Consider the following 20,540-nt stretch of genomic DNA (forward strand, 5'->3'; position numbering starts at 1 on the left):
ATATGTTTAACTTTTATTGTAAAATAAGTTTTTATCTTAGTAAAAAATAAAGTCATGTAGAGTAAATTGATAAAATTAACTAAATTAATATTGAATTAGTCTATAGTTTATTTCAACATTGAACATTATTAATTCTTATTTTAACTTAAGGAAGATTGAACTCTTCAAATTGAAATTGTAACTATTACAGAGTTGACACAACTCTCAGATCTACTGCTAAATTTAGGAGTGGTACAACTGGTGAAACTCAAGATTATCATTCAAAAATGTGATGTTGTCTTTTTCATTTGAAAAAATTAACAATTTATAAAATAAAAATTTAAAACCAGAACCCATATCCTTCTTTACTAATTATTAAAGGAACTTGAATAATAATAAACAACAATAAAGAATAATGTTGACAAAATCATGTCATAAAGATATGTCAAAAGTTAATGCATTAAAAAAGAGGAATTTCTTTTGACAATGATGATGGTGATGATGATGATGATGATGGTGATAATGATTTAGCTCATAACTTTTTAAAATCCTTAAAAACGCATTATCTTAATTAATTATGAACCTTTTCCCTAGTTCAACCTCTTTTGTATGCCATGAATGTTTTGGCACATATCTATTTAAATTTGAAAAAATATCCTAAATATAATTAAACAATTAAAACATTTAAATAAAACTTATTATACATAAAAATATATACATTTTTTTATAAGAAAATCTTATTGACCCTGAGTTTAAAATCTAAATCTGAGATTCTTTATTTAGTTTAATAAATTTATTGTATGAGATTTGTGAGCATGCTTTGCTTACTTTTTTATGCTCAATATTTATAGCTATTGTAACCCTAAAATCCTGTCTTCTTAACAGAGAGATAGTGAAAATCACCATGTAGGGGACATATATGAACAATAGGATATAAGGACTTTCTTTTAGATATTTAAAATTTTATTTAAAGGTGATTGGTTGAAAAGGTGCCTAACAAAATCATATATAAGAATAAAAACATGATTTAAACCATGCATGCAAATATTAAAATCAATTCAAATTTTAATTGCCATAATATATATATCCTTTATGACTATTATTATTATTATCACAAAGGTAAAACAGAACAAAAATTTAAATGCAACAAATAAGTGAAAAAAAATTTTATTTTATGTTATTTAGTTTTTATTCTGTTTTAAATTTATAAGATTTTCTAAGTGTAATTATCTAAGTGTAATTATCCTACAATTTCATTAATGAAATTTTGATAAATGTCAGCTGAATTACTGGAAGTTGTTTTATTACAGCTTAGTCTTAAATTAATAGTCTTTAATTTAAAGTTAAATAAAGAAAGTATTTTAAAGTAATTTTTAATTGAGTGGACTTATAATGCTAGGGCATTAGGATCAGGTGGAGCATGCTAGCTAATTGGTTTATACCTTAACAATTTACACCCTAATAAGTAATCCCCATATTTTAATGCAGATTACATTAGCTACCTATTTACTACATAAACTCTTAAATACATGAATTATTATACATATTATACACATAAAAACACCACAAAATTTAAACGAGTCAATTATTTAACATGAATTAACATTTAAATGTCATTATATTTTTTATTGATTTTAACTATTATTTACTTCCTTAAGGCAGAGAGGGCCAATTCAGTCAAAAAGCCTACTCCAGTCGAGAAGGCTACTTTATTGTGGTTACAACCCTCTTTCAACTCTTTAACTCTGAAACATAAATCTTGACGAAGAAGGCCACTGCGTGAAGAGATAAATATGACACATATTACATGGCTTTTTGAACACACACACATATATATATAAATATATATAGATATATAATAAAATAATAGCGCTGTACACTTCAAAAGTGATGACTATAAAGTGCAAACTGCGCAGAGTTTGAACTTTAACAGCTGTAATACACAAAAATAATAAAAATTAATATTCAAAATGTTCATTCAACTTGTTTTTGAATTGGTTGATACTAACTGCATCTATTGTTTCTTGTTTAAGTTTGTTCCAGTCATTTACCACTCTACTGGTGATAAATGACTGGAACTCTGTCATTTAATATTACCCGTATATTGGCTTCTTAGTTTACTGTTGTGGCCTCTAGTTTTATGGTCTTTGTCTAGCATTTCAGGTTTTATATGAAAGTTTATGATATCGTATCCTTTCAAATATTTGAATATTTGTATCATATCACCTTTTCTTCTTCTTTTCTCCAGCGATAGTAAACCCAACTTTTTTAATCTCTCTTCAAAGCTATATCCTCTTAAACTTTCTATTCTGGTAGCTTTATGTTGAACACTCTCTAGTTTATCTTTATCATACTGCCAATAAGGATTCCAGATGGGAGCTGCATATTCTAAATGTGGACGAACTAAGGCTGATGTATTATCTCCTATCACCACTCTTTGAAGTCTGTTTTCAAAAAATCCTTGGCACCAATCTAATAATTTTGATTTAAAACCAAAAGCATCCAGTTTTAAAAATAATATTTCATGATCAACCGAATCAAACGCTTCGGCAAAATCTAAAAACAAAACGATCACATCCCAACCATTGTCTATTGAATTTGTGATGAAATCTAGAGACTCCAATAGGTTCGTCACACAACTTTTATTATTAACAAATCCATGTTGGTTTTTATTGGTTAGCTTGTTATCTACTAAATATTTCATCATTTTATCTTTTCCATGACTTAACAAACTACAGATATTAAAGACACAGGCCTATAGTTGCTTGGGTCTAATTTATTACTGTTTTTAAACAGCGGAATGATATTAGCACATAACTATAACTTTGGGAGTTTACTTGTTTCAAAGGATTTATTAAACATTAATGATAGCGAATTTGCACTCCTTTAGAACTTTTGAGTGAACTTTGTCCATTCCAGTTGCTTTATTAGTACCCAATTTGCTTAAGTATTCCTCTACAACAGAGACATTAAAATCTGGATTTCTTCAGAAAGTTTGTGCTTCTATACCTATGATTGGAACAGATGAATCTTGTGGATTGATGAATACTGGTTTTGTGTTGGTTTGAATATTTGCCACTTTAATAATCGGAATAAAAAGTTTACATACTTCTTCATAACGGCTTAGCCATTTTTTGTAACATTCGTTTATTTCCAAACCTTTAAATTCATTGTTCTAGTTGAAATTTTTAAAAATTATTATTTAATTTATAAAATTTCCCTCGACTGTAAATGAACTTGTCTTTTTTAAACACACTGTTATCAATACACTTTTCTGTATGACTGTAGTTAAATCTAATAATGTGATGACCATGGTTAATACCTCCCAATGGTGGAAGGTGTGCCAGTTTATGAACTCTATTTTTATTTTCAGTTATAATCAAATCAAGTACATTCGTTTCATCTCCTATGTTATTTTGAAAGGTTGGTTCAATCACATTCTGATGCATGAAGCAATTATTAAACATTCTAAAAATATTTTGGCTTTGTTATCAGACTCACAAGTTAGTTTGCCATAATAATCCTCCGTCCACCTAATTGTGTGGAAATTAAAATCCCCACAAATAAGGATTCCAGTATATTTTTTTGATAGTTTCTTTGAATGAGCAAATTTAATAGACTGTGATGTTGATTCAATTATTTATGCTGCTATTTCCGGTTCTGAAGATGCTACCACATAATATTTTTTCATTTCCTAATTAAATAACACGCCAGATTTGTTCTATATTAGGGTTTCTTAAACATTTTTCTGATATTTTATAAGCCTTTATATCGTTTTTATATATAAATTACATATTCCTCCACCTCTACCAACATCTCTGTCTTTTGTTATTGACTCATTATTCCACCAAGTTTCACAAATCATTACTAAATTAGCTTTGCTTAAGTTAATAACTTTGATTAGTTCATCGAACTTATTGTTTAATGAAGTTGCATTCAAGTATAAGCACGTTATTTCATTGAGTTTAGATCTTAATCTTGATTAATCTTGCTTCAAATATTTTATTGGTTTTTGATTTCAATTTTCTGCATAACGTTTCTGATAACAAATCGTTTCAACATATCGTTTCTGATAACAAATCGAAATGTAAAACTTTTATCTTCTTATGGTTTATTTAATCTAATTCTTTCACCAAGTAGCAATTAAAGGCTAGCTCTTTCTCTATACGTTAGATCTGGATTGATAAATAATATATTTTTATATTCTATATATATATATATATATATATATATATATATATATATATATATATATATATATATATATATATATATATGTTCAAAAAGCCATATAATCAATTTGTCTCTTCACGCAAAGGCCTTCTTCGTCAAGGTTTATGTTTTAGAGTTAAAGAGTTAAAAGAGGGTTGTGTCCAACTAGTTCCTAGTAATTTCCAATCCTTTTGTTTCCCAGAAAATTTTAATGCTTGAATGCAAGCCAGGCTCTTTTTACTTTCTGTCATTTTATTTGAAAAACTTCTTATGCAAACGTTTGCCGTCCCTAGTTAAATCCTTAGTTTCTGATAATTTAGGAAACGTTGACCTAATCTCCTTAAATGTTTCACCACTATGATCCAGTGCTTTGAAGAATTTTTGAATAAGCCTAATTTTATATAGAGTGGAGACTTTTTACACAGGCACTTGAGTAATACTCTTTACATTATAGATCCCTTATTGCAAATCTTTTCTTTTAGTCCATTTTTTTTACACAAAAAAAATGATTTACAGTATCTCTACTGTACCACCAACACAAGAAATAATGATACTTGATAAATCCTCCTTGCATTCCTAAAAGAAAACCAATCATCTTGAAATCCTTACACACACATACCACTTGTAGTAATAATAGTTGATCTTTTGCAAATATTAACATTGTTGTAATTTTAAGTGCACACTGTCTGCAATTGGTATGGAAAAATATTGATTTCTGTTATGAAGTAGTACAGGCTCTAAACTCTTTTTATTGCTGTCAATAAATATATTTCTTATAAGTCACAACATACTTAAATAGACAATCTTATAAATATCCATTTATAAGATTGGTATGAGATACCAATTTCTTGAAACAATGTTGTCACAACTAAAGAAAAACAAAGAGATTTTGGCTTTAAAGCACTAAGCATATGATGTATGTCATGTTCAGTACTTGGTGATTCTCACAACTAGTTTTAAATTTTTTTATTCTTTTAATCCGGATACAAGCAGTTCTGCACCAGCTTTTGGAAGACTCATGCCCTTAACTTGATCATTAAGTTCTTTTTGGTTTCATAATCAGAGCTCTTCTCTATCATTATTATCCTTTTTCGATACTTCCATGTTGTCTTCAACTGTTGTGTATGGAACTGGAATAAGCATATGTTCATCATGTAGTACTGGTGCAATAGATGATGATAAGTTAGGATATCCAAACTTTTACTTGCCCTTAGCCTTCTTTTATTCATTAACATCCACCATACGTAAGCAACAGTTGTTCAGATTATTAGTTGGCTCTCTCCAAATTCTGGGTTCTGCAAATGACATCATTTTCTTAGTGCCTCTTAATTATCCCTAAAATGTCAATTTGCAACAGCCACAGGTAACATAAAGAGTCAGGGTTTTTTTTAATCCCCAATGTAAATACCAAAATATTTCTGGTAAGCTTGATAATTTTTTGTATGCCTTGATATTGAACATTTTACCTTAGATCAAACATATTCTCCACAAACGTAACAAAACAGTTTGCTGATAATTTAAAATGTCTCGAAGCCATTATGCTAAGTAATTCAATGTTTTTTTTTCCATGAAAAATAATATCACTATTTGAATTATCATAATTGAATTATGCAAAAAACATTATATAATATGTTGAAACAAATTTTTGTTGCCTAGTCGTCCCCTCAGTATTATCTTGTTTTATCAACAAATGTAATAAATAAAATGTTCTATCTAATATATAAAATAAATACAAAAAAAAATTATATATAAATAAAACAATGCTCTGTGTAATATAATATAATATATTATATCAGATAGAACATTGTATTTATATATATAGATATATATATATATATATATATATATATATATATATATATATATATATATATATATATATATATATAATATATATATATATATATATATATATATATATATATATATATTATATTAGTGTATATGTATATATATATATATATATATATATATATATATATATATATATATATATATATATGTATATATATATATATATATATATATATATATATATATATTTATCTATTTTATATAATAGATAGAACATTTTATTTATTACATTTGTAGATAGAACAAGATAATACTGCGGGGATGTAGTGTAATGGGTTAAATAACATTTTTGTTTGAAACCCATTATTTATGACTTTAGAGCGTCTGTTGCTACGAAACATCTAAAAAGTTACCAGGAAACAAAAAAAAAAGGACTATTTTAAAAAAGAAATTTTTTTTTCACAAATCAAATTTATAAAAAAAGAAAAAGTGGTTGAGTCATATTTTATGTGCGTAAACAAAAAAAGGAAAAACGCAACTAAGAATAGAGTAAACTGGGGGAGTAAAGTAAAGTAAGAGTAAACGGTTTAGCTTCAAATTCAAATATTTTTAAAAATATATATATTAAGTTTATTTTTTTTTGTTTTGTTTTAAAGAGAATTTTTTACATTATATAAATATATAAAAATTAAGAAAAAATACTTTGAAAATCTTTAAAAAAATCAATTTTTATGAAGAAAAAAAACGTTTACTTTTCCCCTTATAATTAGGGAAAAGTAAACTCGTTAATTTTTATTAACAATTTTTTAAGATATTAAGAAAAATAAGGATATTAAGAAAATCAAGCAAAATTAATTAAAAATAAAATGAAAACAAATCTTATTAGAAGTTAAGTTTACAATGAACTGTTTTAATCAAATATACGAAAAAAAACTATTTGTTAATTAAAAAAAGAGTTGTTTCATCGGCAGAAACAGGTTCGCGGCATTTTTTCATGCAAAAAAAACTCTTCGCGAATTTTGTATTTTTTGGGTAAACACGATCGACAAAGCCAAGACTTGCAACTAAAAGCTTCACATTGGTACCACATTTTTTTTTGAGTTGGCAATGCTTCTTCCCAAACTCTGCGACACTTTTTGCACTTCTTGATGTCTTTGTCTTGTCTCGGTTTTTTGAACGTTGCACTTGCTGAGTTTTATTTGAGGCTTCACTGAAGTGAATTTTGCGTTTCTTTAATTGCTTTGACTTTTTGGCATCACCGTCTTGCTTTAGTTTCTCGAGCACCTCAGATGTACTTAGACACTGACGTTCAACTCTCGGAATACTGACTCTTTTGGGGTTTTTTTACGTGTCAATATGGTGGCGCTGTAAAACATTTTCCAAATTACCTTCGAGTCTTTCTGTGAAGTGTTGCAACATTTGATACGTTTGAGCAGGAGTTACTGGTGTTGTTGTTAAATTTTGAAGTTCGCGAATCGTTGGAGTTTGATGCTGACTGATGTTAGATGATGATATAAGCTGAGATGAGGATGATGAAGCAGGCTGAGATGGTACTTAAAATGGTTGAGCAATGTGTAAGTTTTTAGATAAATAACAAAATTTTCTAGATAAATAGCAAAGACTGCCATATTTATTTACGTTTTAAATAATTAATAACTATTAATTAGTTTAACCGCGCTCATCTTAATGCATAAGTGTGAGCAATTAGCATGTTTACTCTTCTCCCGAAAAACATCTATATTGGTTTTTTGCTCACAACATTCATCCGGAACTAGCAAATTCAATTTTGAAAAGAAAATCTTGAACGTCATAAAATTTTCTACAAAACAGCCTTTTTTGTCTAGTATAATTTAATTTTAGTTTTGTGAGTTTTGAAGTTGATTTTTTAGAAAAAAAACTTTTTTTTTTACGAGGGTGAGAATTTTGAGGTTTGCTTAAATTTTTAAAAATAACTTTTACACCTTTAGATAGAGCACAAAATTCTCTACATAACCGTGACTCGCTTTTTTAAAGATTTTTTGTTTTAGCTTTCAATAAATGCAAAATATTATTGCATAATTATGCAACATCATGATAAGCAAAAGAAAATTGTAAATAATAAAAACCCGTTTTTAAAAAATATTTTTAAACTTTTATCTTTTCTTATTAATATATTCAAAACTGAATATATTAAAAAGAAAAAAAGTTGATTTGAAAAGTTTAACAAAATCATTAAAAATAACATTTTTGTTTGTGGCTGAATTCCTTCCAACAAACTCATGTAAATAACTTATAAATGAAGTTTTGTCTTCTTTTATTTCTCAACTCGTCTCAATAGAGCAAAATGCTCGTGGTAATGACTTTTTTTAATCAAAAAAGCGCGCTAAAAATAAAGTGTAAAAGTATAAATAATATTATTTTGATGAACTTATGAAGTTAATTCTTTTATTAAATTTCTTAACTTATGCAAACTCTTTCGAAACTCGTTCGAAAAATGTTTTAAAACAAAAGAATTTATAATTTACTTTTTAATACGTAATATGCGAGTTGCGTTTTTTACTTAATTAGTTTACTTAATTAGTTTCAACTTAGTTTAAGATAGTAAAGTTGAAAATTTTACTACATCAGTGCTCTCACGTTTGGGCAGGAGGGATAGAGTGAGAGGGGGGGGACGTTTTAGGCCTTTTTTGTTCCCAAACCTCCACCATTCCAATTTTTTGCCAAGCCTCCTCATTTAACATAGGTATGAACATACTTAAGTTTGGAGTTTGCACAATACGTGAAAGTGTCCTATCTGAAACATCAAAAAATCCTTTGGGCGCCCATGCATACAATGCTAAATTTGATTATAGTAACATTGCTACAATCTTTATGCTTACATTGTGCATTCGCAATTACAATTAATGTACTCTATATTACATATTGCGAAATCTAAATTACACTTGTTTTTCTTAATTACATGAGACGATTTCTTTATTTCAACATTCATGTTCTCATTTACATCTTGAAAAGATGTAGACTTATTATCACAAAATAAAGTTTTAAAAGAAGCATAACTATTTAAACTTCATGCAAATATATTTTCAAAATAAGAATTATTTCAATGGTTTCTTTTTATTATTATTTTTTTAATAAATTGAATAAATAAAAAAATATAAAACCTTATTTTTATATGAAGTCATTAAGTCATTAATGAAGGCATTAATCGTTTTTAAAAAAAATAAATAAATAAAGTATGCTTTCCATTTCATTATTTTTAAATTTATGCAAAATATATTGCTCTTCTCATAATAACTTTAGATAGGTGCAAAATTACCGTTTATTCATCGGTCAACTGGTCAGTTACCAATAATCTTACCTTGCTTGAAGTGCTTAAATCATTTTGTGAACGTGTTTCGTGGTGGCGTTTTGGAAATACAACTTCAGCATCACATTCTTGAAATGCTAATAAATAAAGATTAAATAGACTTTAATACACATTTGTTGTATAAATAGTTTTGAAAGTTAAAAAAAAATAATATTTTATGGTGAAGATAAAACTTTTTTTGCCTTCATATCAGTTAAACCTCATTTGTTAGTTTGACGATTTCCTGCAAAATGTTGCACAAGATACCAGTTTAGTCGCGTTTAAAGTTTTTTTTTTAATATTTTGATAAGAGCTAAAAGTTAATATCCATTGAAATGGGTCGAAAAGCAGTAAGTGAACAATAAAGTGGAAAATATTAGTTATAATGAATGGCTCCATTATCAGTAACAAAGAAATAACAAGAGAATTTATAACTTTAGAGAATTGCGTTAAAAATACTAAATTAGTATTATACGGCTGCGTATTTTTAACTCAATTCTCTTCTCCTTCCTTACCAATGTCATTAACTCTCTTACTCTCTTTCTTCTTCCTTACAAGTGTCACTTATTGGCCAGAACCGGCATCGAACCTCGAACCTCTTGGTAATGAACCGGTTGTTTATATACGGCCCATATATAGGCAACTTGCTAATAACCGAGAGGTCCTAGATTCGGTGCCGGCTCTGACCAATTAATGACATTGGTAAGGAAGGAGACGTGAATTTCCAAAATAAATGCTTTTCCGTGGTGCTTTTTAATAAGACTGTAAGGGCTTTCTTAGAACATCTTAATAACCACAACAACAAAAAAAAGACTCTAAAAATATTTAAAACGACAAAAAGCATTCAACGTCATACCAAGGGCGGATCCATAGGGGAGAGAGAGTAATATGGCGATCCCCTTCTCCACTCCTCACTCCTTCCTCCTCCTCCTTAAAAAAGTTTTGAAATTTCTTATTTTTGTAAGTTTATATATTAGACACAGTAAGTTGTTTGAAAACAAAAATAATGTAGTTAGGCTGTCTCTCAATAAAATTATAATTTTAATAAAATTATGTCGTGCTAATATAAAATTTTGTGATTGCTTGCTTACAAACCATTTAATCTGAATATTTCCCCCCTCCTTACTAGATCGTCTGCACCCCCAAATCGAAAAGTATTTAAAATTGCCCCCTTACGAGGAACTTAATTTTGCTGCCGTTACATATTGTGACTGTTTCAACACAGAGCTTTTTAACCAAGATTTTCACACTTGGCCTTATATTGATACTTATTATGATACTTTAAATTTTATTAACCTGCTTAACCAGTTTTAAGATTTAAACCTGTTTGTTACGTTAGATAATAATTAGATCTAATTATTGATAGATAAATCTTATGTTATTTTTTAATCTTTATTTAGAATACTAAAATAAAGAATGAAAGTAAAAAATTATTTTATATTTTTTCTTTTTTGTAGATAATTTATTGAAACTTCTGTAAAATTTTCTGAAACTTAGCACTAAGTACTAATAGCATTAGTGATAATGTTCTTTTGAGCATAAGTCTCATTTCATTTTTTAAGAACATGTTGTGCTATTTTACTAAATTTAGACTATATTACTTAATTTAGATTTATTATTTAGAAAAAAGTAACAATCAGAGAAACATTGGTTAATTTTATTTAAAGTTTATATTTTACATTGTTTGTTTATATTTAAACAATCCTTAATTAAAAACATAAAGGATTTCAAAATAAAGTTTTCTGTATTTCATCTGTATTTGTTTACTTGCATTATATATTTAGGTCAAAATAATAGGAAGCATTGAGTAGTTTTTAAAAGGAAGTATTGAGTAGTTTTTAAAAGTTTATTTTACTTTACATACTTTATAAACTTAGTTTTTGTGTTTGTTTGTTAACTTTTAAAATATACTATATAGAAAAATTTAACTAATAACAAGTTACAAGGTTTTAAAACGTTACAAATCTAGGGAGTAAAATATATTCATAGTATTGTGTGCAAAAATAAATTACAGGGTGGATTACTTACGTCCCCTCTAATCTCCCCTCACTTTAGAGAGTTGTTAATAATAAATCTCTATTTCAATGAAACTGCTTTTTGCATATCTAATAACCGTATTTATCAGCTCTCAAAAATACATATAATTTTTTTTCAAAACATTAAAAATGATAAAAAAATCAAAGTTAGAAAGTGTAAGAAACGAGATTGTTTGTCTCTATAAAAGAAAATTTACAACAACTGAATTTGTTATTTGGGATATCGTACCATAAAACGTTTCAAGGAAACTAGAGATGAAATTGAAACAGGGAGAAAAAGAGTGGTTTGACTAAAATATTTATAAAAATTATCCTAGAAAGAGTTAGACAAAAACCTGCTCGATCAGGAAGATCAATTGGAAAAGAATTTGGAACCGATCCCAAAATCATCAGAAATTTGATAAAAACAAAAAGCTTATAAAAAGCAATAATCTGCTGGTCTGAAAAAAAGAAATATGCTTGAGCGTGTTATGAGATGCAAAATGATAAAGAAACGAAAAAAAGAAATAAGCTTTAGCGTGTTAAGAGGTGCAAAGTGATAAAGAAACGGGAGGTGGCCAAACCAATAATCTTTTCTGATGAAAAATTATTCGTGTTTGAGCGCTCCCTTAACAAACAAAATGACAGAGTTTATGGAGTAAGCTTGCAATAGACCCTATGTAATGTAAAAACTATTACTTGATACCAAAATGCATTAGAAGTTATGGTTTTTGGTGCATTCTCCAAGGAAGAAAAATTTCCGCTAAAATATATTGATAAAGGAGTTAAAATCAACCAGCTGCTCGATTTAAATGACATTTTAATCGTAATATGTAACGCTAAAAAATCTGAACTGCAATAATTTAAATGATTTCATGGTTCTGTTAGTCACAATTTGGGATGAAGTTCCTGACAATCTCCTCCATGCCAGCTGTGATAACCTTTTCAAGAGAGTTCGTACGTGTATCAGAGAAAAAGGAATTGAAATCAATTAATGTTTTGCATTATATATTAATGCATCTTTCAGAAAAATATAGTTACTTTTAAATCTAAACAGTCCTCCAGTTTTTCTAACACAAAAACTTTGAGACATTTGTAAGTCCTCACCCTGTACAATTATTTTTTAAAGAAAAATAACAATGAACAAAATTTTACAAGAGTTTTAATTATTTATTTTTTTTTAAAAAAACGCGATTCTAGAGATACAAAAAGTTGTCATAAACATAGAAATGTTTGAAAGACTGGGCACTAATTACAATATTATATGATAATGTTGATAAAAGTCTTCTAATGTATACTTTTATTTACCATGATGCAAAGTTTAATAAATTGTTAAATAATAAATTTAATGATAAAAAATTAGAAATGGTTGAAAATCGTGTTCTACTAAACCAACTAGAGTACAAGAAGAAGTATGATGGTGTCGAACCTCATTTTTGCTCAATGAACCAAGTAAAAGGGCTACTTTAAAATCAAATTTTGAAATAATTTTGAAATGTTTTTTCTGTGGAAGCACTGACAGTGCACTTCACTGGTTTTCAACATTTTAATTGAAAAAATCTGTATGAAAGTGCGCCACAATTTTATTGCTGGTGACCTGATAGCTCAAGATGTTACATATCACTCTACTTGATCTGATAGTCCAAAATGCTACATATCACTATATTTGTTAGCTAAATTTCTATAGAAGATCTAATAGAAAAGAGTCGGATATAATTTCTAACAATTATTTTGACAAACAAAGCAATGTCCAGGTTCTTGCTGAATTGAAACAGTATATGATACAAGAAATAAAGGATAAAAATAGTCGTGTCTTTGAGTTAGTTGACCGTGTCTTTGAGCTAGATAAAAAGCGGACACTCGCATGTTTCTTCACAAGTATGATGCTGTTTTAAATAGCGGACTTATAAAAGATCAGAAATGTAGATACTATGATAAAGACATGTGAGTAGAATTCAAACACAATTTGGCACACAAATTTAACTCTTTTACCCCCTGATTGTCAAGTTTTTAAAGCCCTGCATATCGTTACCAATATATTTGTAACATATAGCGTTTTAATATTTTTGCTTTATCTTTTAAAATGAGCTTTCAATTGGCGCATAAAATTCAGGGTTTTTTTTTTTAATTAGTTGCATGATCCATTTACCATTGAGATAGGTAGAACCATTTTGAAAAAAGGTCTTAGTCTTAAAATGAGTATTTCAATACTATCAACGTGAAAACCAAGTTGTGTCACCAACTTCCTTCACTATAATTACAATTAGAATTCTCACCAATTTGTTAAGTCTCCTCCCCCCGTTTATAAGATCTAGGAATAAATTCCCACCAACCCTTTTATTCCCACCCCATCTAGTATTATTAATACAAGGTGGGGTTTGAAACCCCTAGGGAAATGTAATACTAATGAAGAGCATTTTAAAAGTACATCTACACGAAAAAAGTATTTTCAAGTTTTGGAAAAATGCATTATAATAGAACTAATTAATATAAAGTTTGACACATTAGATTCTTAATATAGAGAGAGCCTTAAGAATATAGAGATCCTAATATCTTAATATAGAGAGGTCTTCACTGAAGCAATGACAGAATTGCGAAAAGATAAATATATTATTACACTCCTTATAATATTTTATTATCAATTTATAACGCTTAAATCTAAAAAATCACGAGGAATTGGCAATACGATCGCATGACTTTGTATTTTCTATTAAATCTTTAGAAATCTATAAAACATATTAGTCACTCAATTATTGACATAAATTATATAACTTATATATATATATATATATATATATATATATTATATTGACATAAATTATATAACTTATATATATATATATATATATATATATATATATATATATATATATATATATATATATATATATATATATATATATATATATATATATATATCTGTTTCAAGGAATACTAAAGTATATTTTTCCATGGTGTTAGGTAGTGAAAATGTATTTAAACAGATTGTTTTAATTTAAAAAAGCCGACGATAACCTTATTTTAAATAAGTAGTTCATAAGTATTTTAAATAAGTAACTAGTATTTAGTTTTTTTGGCTTTTACATCATTTTATGTTATATGTTTTCTTAGGTTTTTGTATGAACCAAATTATTTAGTACAATGTTATCGTCTGGTGGTATTTAAGGGAAAACAGGTCAAATACTGTAAAGTTTAATTTAAAATTAAATATAAATATTATAAAGTTTAATTTAAAATTAAATATAATAAATATTGTAAAGCTTAATTTACTTTTAAATAATTGTTTACAAATTTTAAGATCTACGCTTTTATAATACTTTTCACCTTTTTTTTAGTTTTGTTTTACCTTCATTATCACATGATGGTTGGATTATCTTTTCTGTTTTACTGAAAAGATAATGTATAATAAATGTATACTTTATATTATTGTAATTTTATTTCTATTGTTCTAATTTGGTGTACTACTATTGTTTTTCTAATTTTTCTACTGTTAAAATATGGTTTCAATTTAGTAAATTTTGATAAACTGAAATTTACTTAATTTATTATAAGCTAACAGATTTTAAATAAATGTATAAATCGTTACAATTAAGGTAAGATTACACAGATCAACAAATAAAATTTTATTGTGCATATCTTGTTAACTAGGTGGTTTTTTAAAACAAATTAAATATGCTGATTTCAAATACGCAAACCATTTTTCACCATCACGTCAAGTTGTAAAGATATTTGGGTTCAAATCTTTAGTATTTAAGGTAAAGTCCCTAATATTGTCGAAAAAAAAGTTATTCAAAAGTATGTCAACCTGGGTCTCAAAAGAAGCGTATTTTCATAGAGATTTTAGAAAACATAAATATTATTTCTTAAAATTTATTGACAAAAAAATTATGTAAAAAAATGTCTCTTAAAAAAATTTCAACAGAATGTTATTTAGCAATAATACAAAAAATACTTATTTTTATTACAAATGAATAACATTTTTAAAATCTCTATGAAAATACGCTTCTTTTGAGACCCAGGTTGACAAACTTTTGAACAACTTTTTTTTCGACAATAATAGGGACTTTACCTTAAATACTAAAGATTTGAACCCAAATATCTTTACAACTTGACGCGATGGTGAAAAATGGTTTGCATATTTGAAATCAGCATATTTAATTTGTTTTAAAAAACCACCTAGTTAACAAGATATGCACAATAAAATTTTATTTGTTGATCAGTGTTATCGTATTGTTTTACAGCTTATGTAAAAAACAAGATATGGGCTGTCCCCCATAATCTGTGCAGCTTTTTTTTTTTTTAGAGAAATAGGTCATAAACTTCCTTTATCGTTTTCAGAAAACTACTTTGTTATACAAAAAACCTCAATCAAACCTAAACTAACTCGAAAGTCAAAGACCAAGTCAAAAGAAAACGACACATGATGTAAACAGTATTTAAAAGCGTTAAAGTTTTTTTGTTTAAAAACTAAATTTTTAAAAGATAACTTTGTTTAAACGATTTAAAATCAAAAAATAACGCTATGCAAAGCACATCCTCTCAGGGCGCCTAGCTATATAAGAAGTATTGAAACACACTAGGTCTGTTGTGATTAAATTTCTTACTCAAAATATAACTTTTCTTAAATATAAAGATAATAAAATTATGTTGTGATAGCTAATACAAATTTAATTTTAACTTAAATTTAATGATTGACCTTACATTAATCAAATCACTTAAGACTTTGTCAAAACATTTTACTGATGTCACGCAAGTATTCAAATATATATATATATATATATATATATATATATATATATATATATATATATATATATATATATATATATATATATATATATATATATATTTTAAGTGCAAAGACCACGACAAATGTCATCTTACAGCTCGATTAAAGAGATCATGCTTCAAGATAACAGCACTGAAGAATACTCACTGCCGTTAATGAAATATTTTAAATATTTTAAATTTTATAAACATGCTAAATATAAAAAAAAAAGTTTTTATATTATTAAAAAGATGATTAGTTCAACTTTAATGATTTAAAGTTCAGTGGCGCATGAGTTGTTATTACAGGACATCACTTTAAAGTAGAAGGTTTTTTTTTTAAATATACTTGACTTATTTAGTATTATTCAGTATATTAACTTTACAAGAACATACTTATATTAATTAAAAATAACCAGTCATACAGATTAATAAACTTCTTATAGTTCCCAGCACGCACAAAACGTCCGCTGGACATCTCAAGAAGGTCCAACGAACTTGTGACATCCGTGAGACATCCGACTGACGTCTGTGTCCGCTCGGTCGGTCAATTATCTTTAGTAGCTGTTTTGTTTTTTAAAGATATATAGGTTTTTTTTTTAATAAACATATTTTACTTACCCACAATGCAAAGCAAAATAAATACAACTACTAATGTAAATTTTTAAGTCAGCGAAATGCTAACTCTCTTTTGTATATAAAATTTAGCTTCAATTGAAATAAAAATGGAATTTATAAAAAAAAGCCACACAATTTTTACCTTTTAGAAAAACTTGGATGAAAATCCAAACCAAAGTACACACTACACGCATTCTTGAAGTAAGGCAAAGTTAAAAAACTTATAATGACCATAAAAAACATTTATAGTAAAGTTAATTGGATTATATACATATAAGTTAATTGGATTATATCATAAGTTAATTGGATTATATATATGCCGATAAAAGTTTACGAAAGCGGCGAAGCTTTTTTACATTTGATATTTTTTATAGGTTGTAACCTACATACTTGGAAACATTGGTTGCTATCCGTTCATTTCTAAACCCTTTGAACAGCAATCAGATGTTAAATAGTTAACAATACCCTTTTTTCTTTTTTTACTAAACTCTGTGTTATCTGCTAATTAAGAATCTTCATATAGAACCATTACCAATTAAACTCTATTATTAAGATGTTTAAGAATCTTCCATTTTTAATGAAATGCAGTCGAATTTATTGACAGCATTTATATACAAAATAAAATATAGATGTTTAAAACACAATTAATATATTTGGAATAGCTTCCAAAATTACTTTAATATATTTATTAAACTATGTTTTTGTAAATATAATCTTTAAAATGTTTGATAGAAAAATATTTGTATTAACGCTAAAAAGTATTATGAGAACAGCAACAACTTAAATCAACTAAAAAAGCAGTTTCCATCTCCTTTAAAGCTGTGGATAGCTCTTGGACAAAAATTTAGATTGATATTAGAAAGATTGCCACTGCATTCAAAGAATAAAAAAGTTTCAATTATATTTATATTGAACGACTAGCTTCTTTATGGATTTTAAGAAATCACAACAACTTTTTAAAGTATTTAAAAATACGTAGTTACAATAATACAACTTGCGCAAATTACATTTTTATGGAACTTACAAATCTCATAATAACAGTAAAAATTTAAAGAGATTTTTACTGGGGGGTAAAAAAAACTCTCCAAAAAGAACGAAAAAAGGTCCTCGATTTCAAAGTTATTTTTAGGATTTTGAAATTCTGGTAGAGGTGGAGGAGGGTAGGGGTAGGGGGGAGACTAGACTAGAGTCAGATAGGTTGTCATTATTTGAATACTAGAGTAGAGTCAGATAGATTGATCTGTGAATTTAATGAAGAGTGAAAATTGGTGCCACTAAGAGAAAAAGCTGCAGCCAGGGAGAAAACCACAAAATACCCCAAACTAACACACTTTTTGAAACCAGCTGTTTAGCCTGCAAGTATTTCGATACCAACAGAAAAATTGGCATAACAATTCCGCTTATTTTTCTCAGTGATGATCCTTCTAATTGGCCTGATGATGTTTCTGACGCACAGAGGTGTGACAGTGTTAAACGTGGTTTCAAAAAGATTGAAATCAATATTCCATACAATTTAGAAAGAAGACGTTTTTCATTGAATTATTATAAACGCAAGATAAAGAATGGAGAAATCTTTAAACGGACATGGCTCATATATTCTTTGAATAGCAATAAAGTGTTTTGCTTTTGTTGCAAACTTTATGGGATATCTTGTTTGCCATTCCGACAAGGAATGAACACTTGGGAAGGCTTATCAAAAAAACTTATAGAACACAAAACACGCAGTGCACATTTTAAGTGCTTTGAACACTGGATGACATTACAAAAAGATTAACTATTTTTGAGGCCTGTGTTGTATAGGATACTGGAAATTACCTTATTTATTTCTGCAAGAAATCTTGCATTCCACGGTTCAAACACAGCCATTGATTCCAGGGATGCCGAGAGCCGTCACGTTGTCTGGGACCGCAACCCTGATTTGCACCCTGATTTATCAAAATTTCCCTATATTATATATGAAGGACCTTTTTGTTGTTTTGTTTTAGGTACCTACTTTTCATTTGGCGCCACTTAGATATCTGCTGCCCAGGACAAACTGTCCCTTTCGCCCCCCTCTCGGCAACCCTGATTGGTTCAAAGAGCAATGTAAACTTTCTTGGGTGTTTGAATTACTGGCTAAGTACGATACCGTTCTCAATGAGCTTATGCAAAGAATCCAGGACAAAAAAACCAAGAAGAACTATTTGAGAAATAACACACAGAACTAGTTGATTTAACTTTTAGCCAAGGAGATTGAATCCAAAAACCTTTCTATGGTAAAAAAGGCAAAATATTATTCTATTATTTTAGATTATACGCCCAATGTTTTGTACAAAGAACAAATGAGCATTATTCTGCGATCAGTAACATGTACTCCAGGAGTAGGTATCAATATTTCCAAAAATTTCTTTAGATATCTCGCAGTAAATGATACCACTGGAAAAGGGTTTTTGGATGCGTTTTTAAATCAGGCAAAAAATTTGGATCGATATATTTTAGACTGTCGAGGTCAATCTTATGATAATGGTGCTAATATGAAAGGAAAAGTAAAAGGTGCTAAAGCTAGGTTTCTGGAAATGAACCCTAAGACCTTATATGTTCCTTGTGCAAATCATTTACTCAATCTTGTTATTGTTGATGGTGCACTGTCATCCATCAGTGCAATTACTTTTTTTGTTGTTCTTTTAAGATGATATACTCTCTTTTCATCGACTTCTTCTCGGTGGGAAATTTTAAAATCGTACGAGGCAATTTCTGTCAAACTACAATCAGATACCAGATGGGAAAGTAGAAAAAACTGTGATAAACTACTTCGCTATTATTTAAAAGAAATCTTAGAGGCACTCGACAGATTGGAAGAACATGCCTTAGAAAAGAGAGATGGGGCAACAGTCACAGAAGTACGATTACTAACAGAATATATGAGAACATGGTCTTTCTTCTTCTTATCAACCATTATTTGGTATGAAGTTTTATTTCAAATTAACATTAAAAGTAAGTATTTAGTCTTCTGCAACCTCCCTTGACATATTTGTTAGTGAAATAAAGGCAACAAATGCATTTCTTTATGAGTATCGTAAGAATGGATTTACCGACGCACGTATCAAGGCATCAGAAATCCCAGAAGTATTGGGCTTGAAAAGGTTTTTCCGATAGTGCTTTCAAGAAAGAAAAAAATTCGATTTATCCATAAGAATGTGTTGATCATACTCGGCAACCTGAACATCAGTATAAAGCAGATTTCCTTTTGCCACTTTTGAACAGATCAGCATTGTCACAAAGCTTTATAACTTTATTTACCAATCTGAGAGTCTTATCAAAGCTTGTAATGAAAATTCTCTGTCTGTATATTGCAAAAGTTTACAAATGAAGCTTGGTGATATAGATTCTGAGGATTTGGAAATAGAGTTTAAACAATTTTTCATAGTTATAAAGGAAGAAAAAAGTTTTCTCCTAAAATCTGCACATGACAGCTACATTTACAAAGAAGAGCTGCAAGAAACTTATCCTAATCTAGTTATTGCATTACGAATCATTCTTACTTTACCGGTAACTGTTGCAAGAGCAGAACGTAACTCCTGCAAGTTAAAATTAATTTAAAATTTTCATAGGTTAGTGTAAATAATTTTGCTTCATTATACATAAATACATGTAGCTATATTTCTTTGTATCTTTAAATAGGTCAACAATGGTTGATGAACGTTTAACTTCCTTAGCAATGCTGTCAATTGAGAACGAGATTGCAAGGAAAGTAAGTTGTGAAGGCATAATAAATGAGTTTGCAAGGATAAAAACTCGTTGTAAACTCATTTTTTGATGATTTGTGACGTAATTGTATTATCTGTGTAATA

At 28.0% G+C, this 20,540-nt stretch overlaps 1 protein-coding gene across 1 annotated transcript in view; it reads right to left on the minus strand.

The window, feature by feature from the left end:
* The window catches only part of LOC100209306 (uncharacterized), a 78,795-nt gene extending 61,854 nt beyond the window's left edge, over positions 1–16,941 (minus strand). Inside the window, exons 1-2 of the mRNA XM_065789610.1 lie at positions 16,853–16,941; positions 9,323–9,408 (exon numbers count right to left, since the gene is read on the minus strand). Coding sequence (XP_065645682.1) covers positions 9,323–9,408; positions 16,853–16,904 — 138 coding nt within the window. The 5' untranslated portion in view covers positions 16,905–16,941. The remainder of the gene's footprint in view (positions 1–9,322; positions 9,409–16,852) is intronic.
* Positions 16,942–20,540: the final 3,599 nt, after the last annotated feature.

This window comes from Hydra vulgaris, chromosome 02, assembly GCF_038396675.1.
Source record: "Hydra vulgaris chromosome 02, alternate assembly HydraT2T_AEP".
NCBI classification, from domain to species: domain Eukaryota; kingdom Metazoa; phylum Cnidaria; class Hydrozoa; order Anthoathecata; family Hydridae; genus Hydra; species Hydra vulgaris.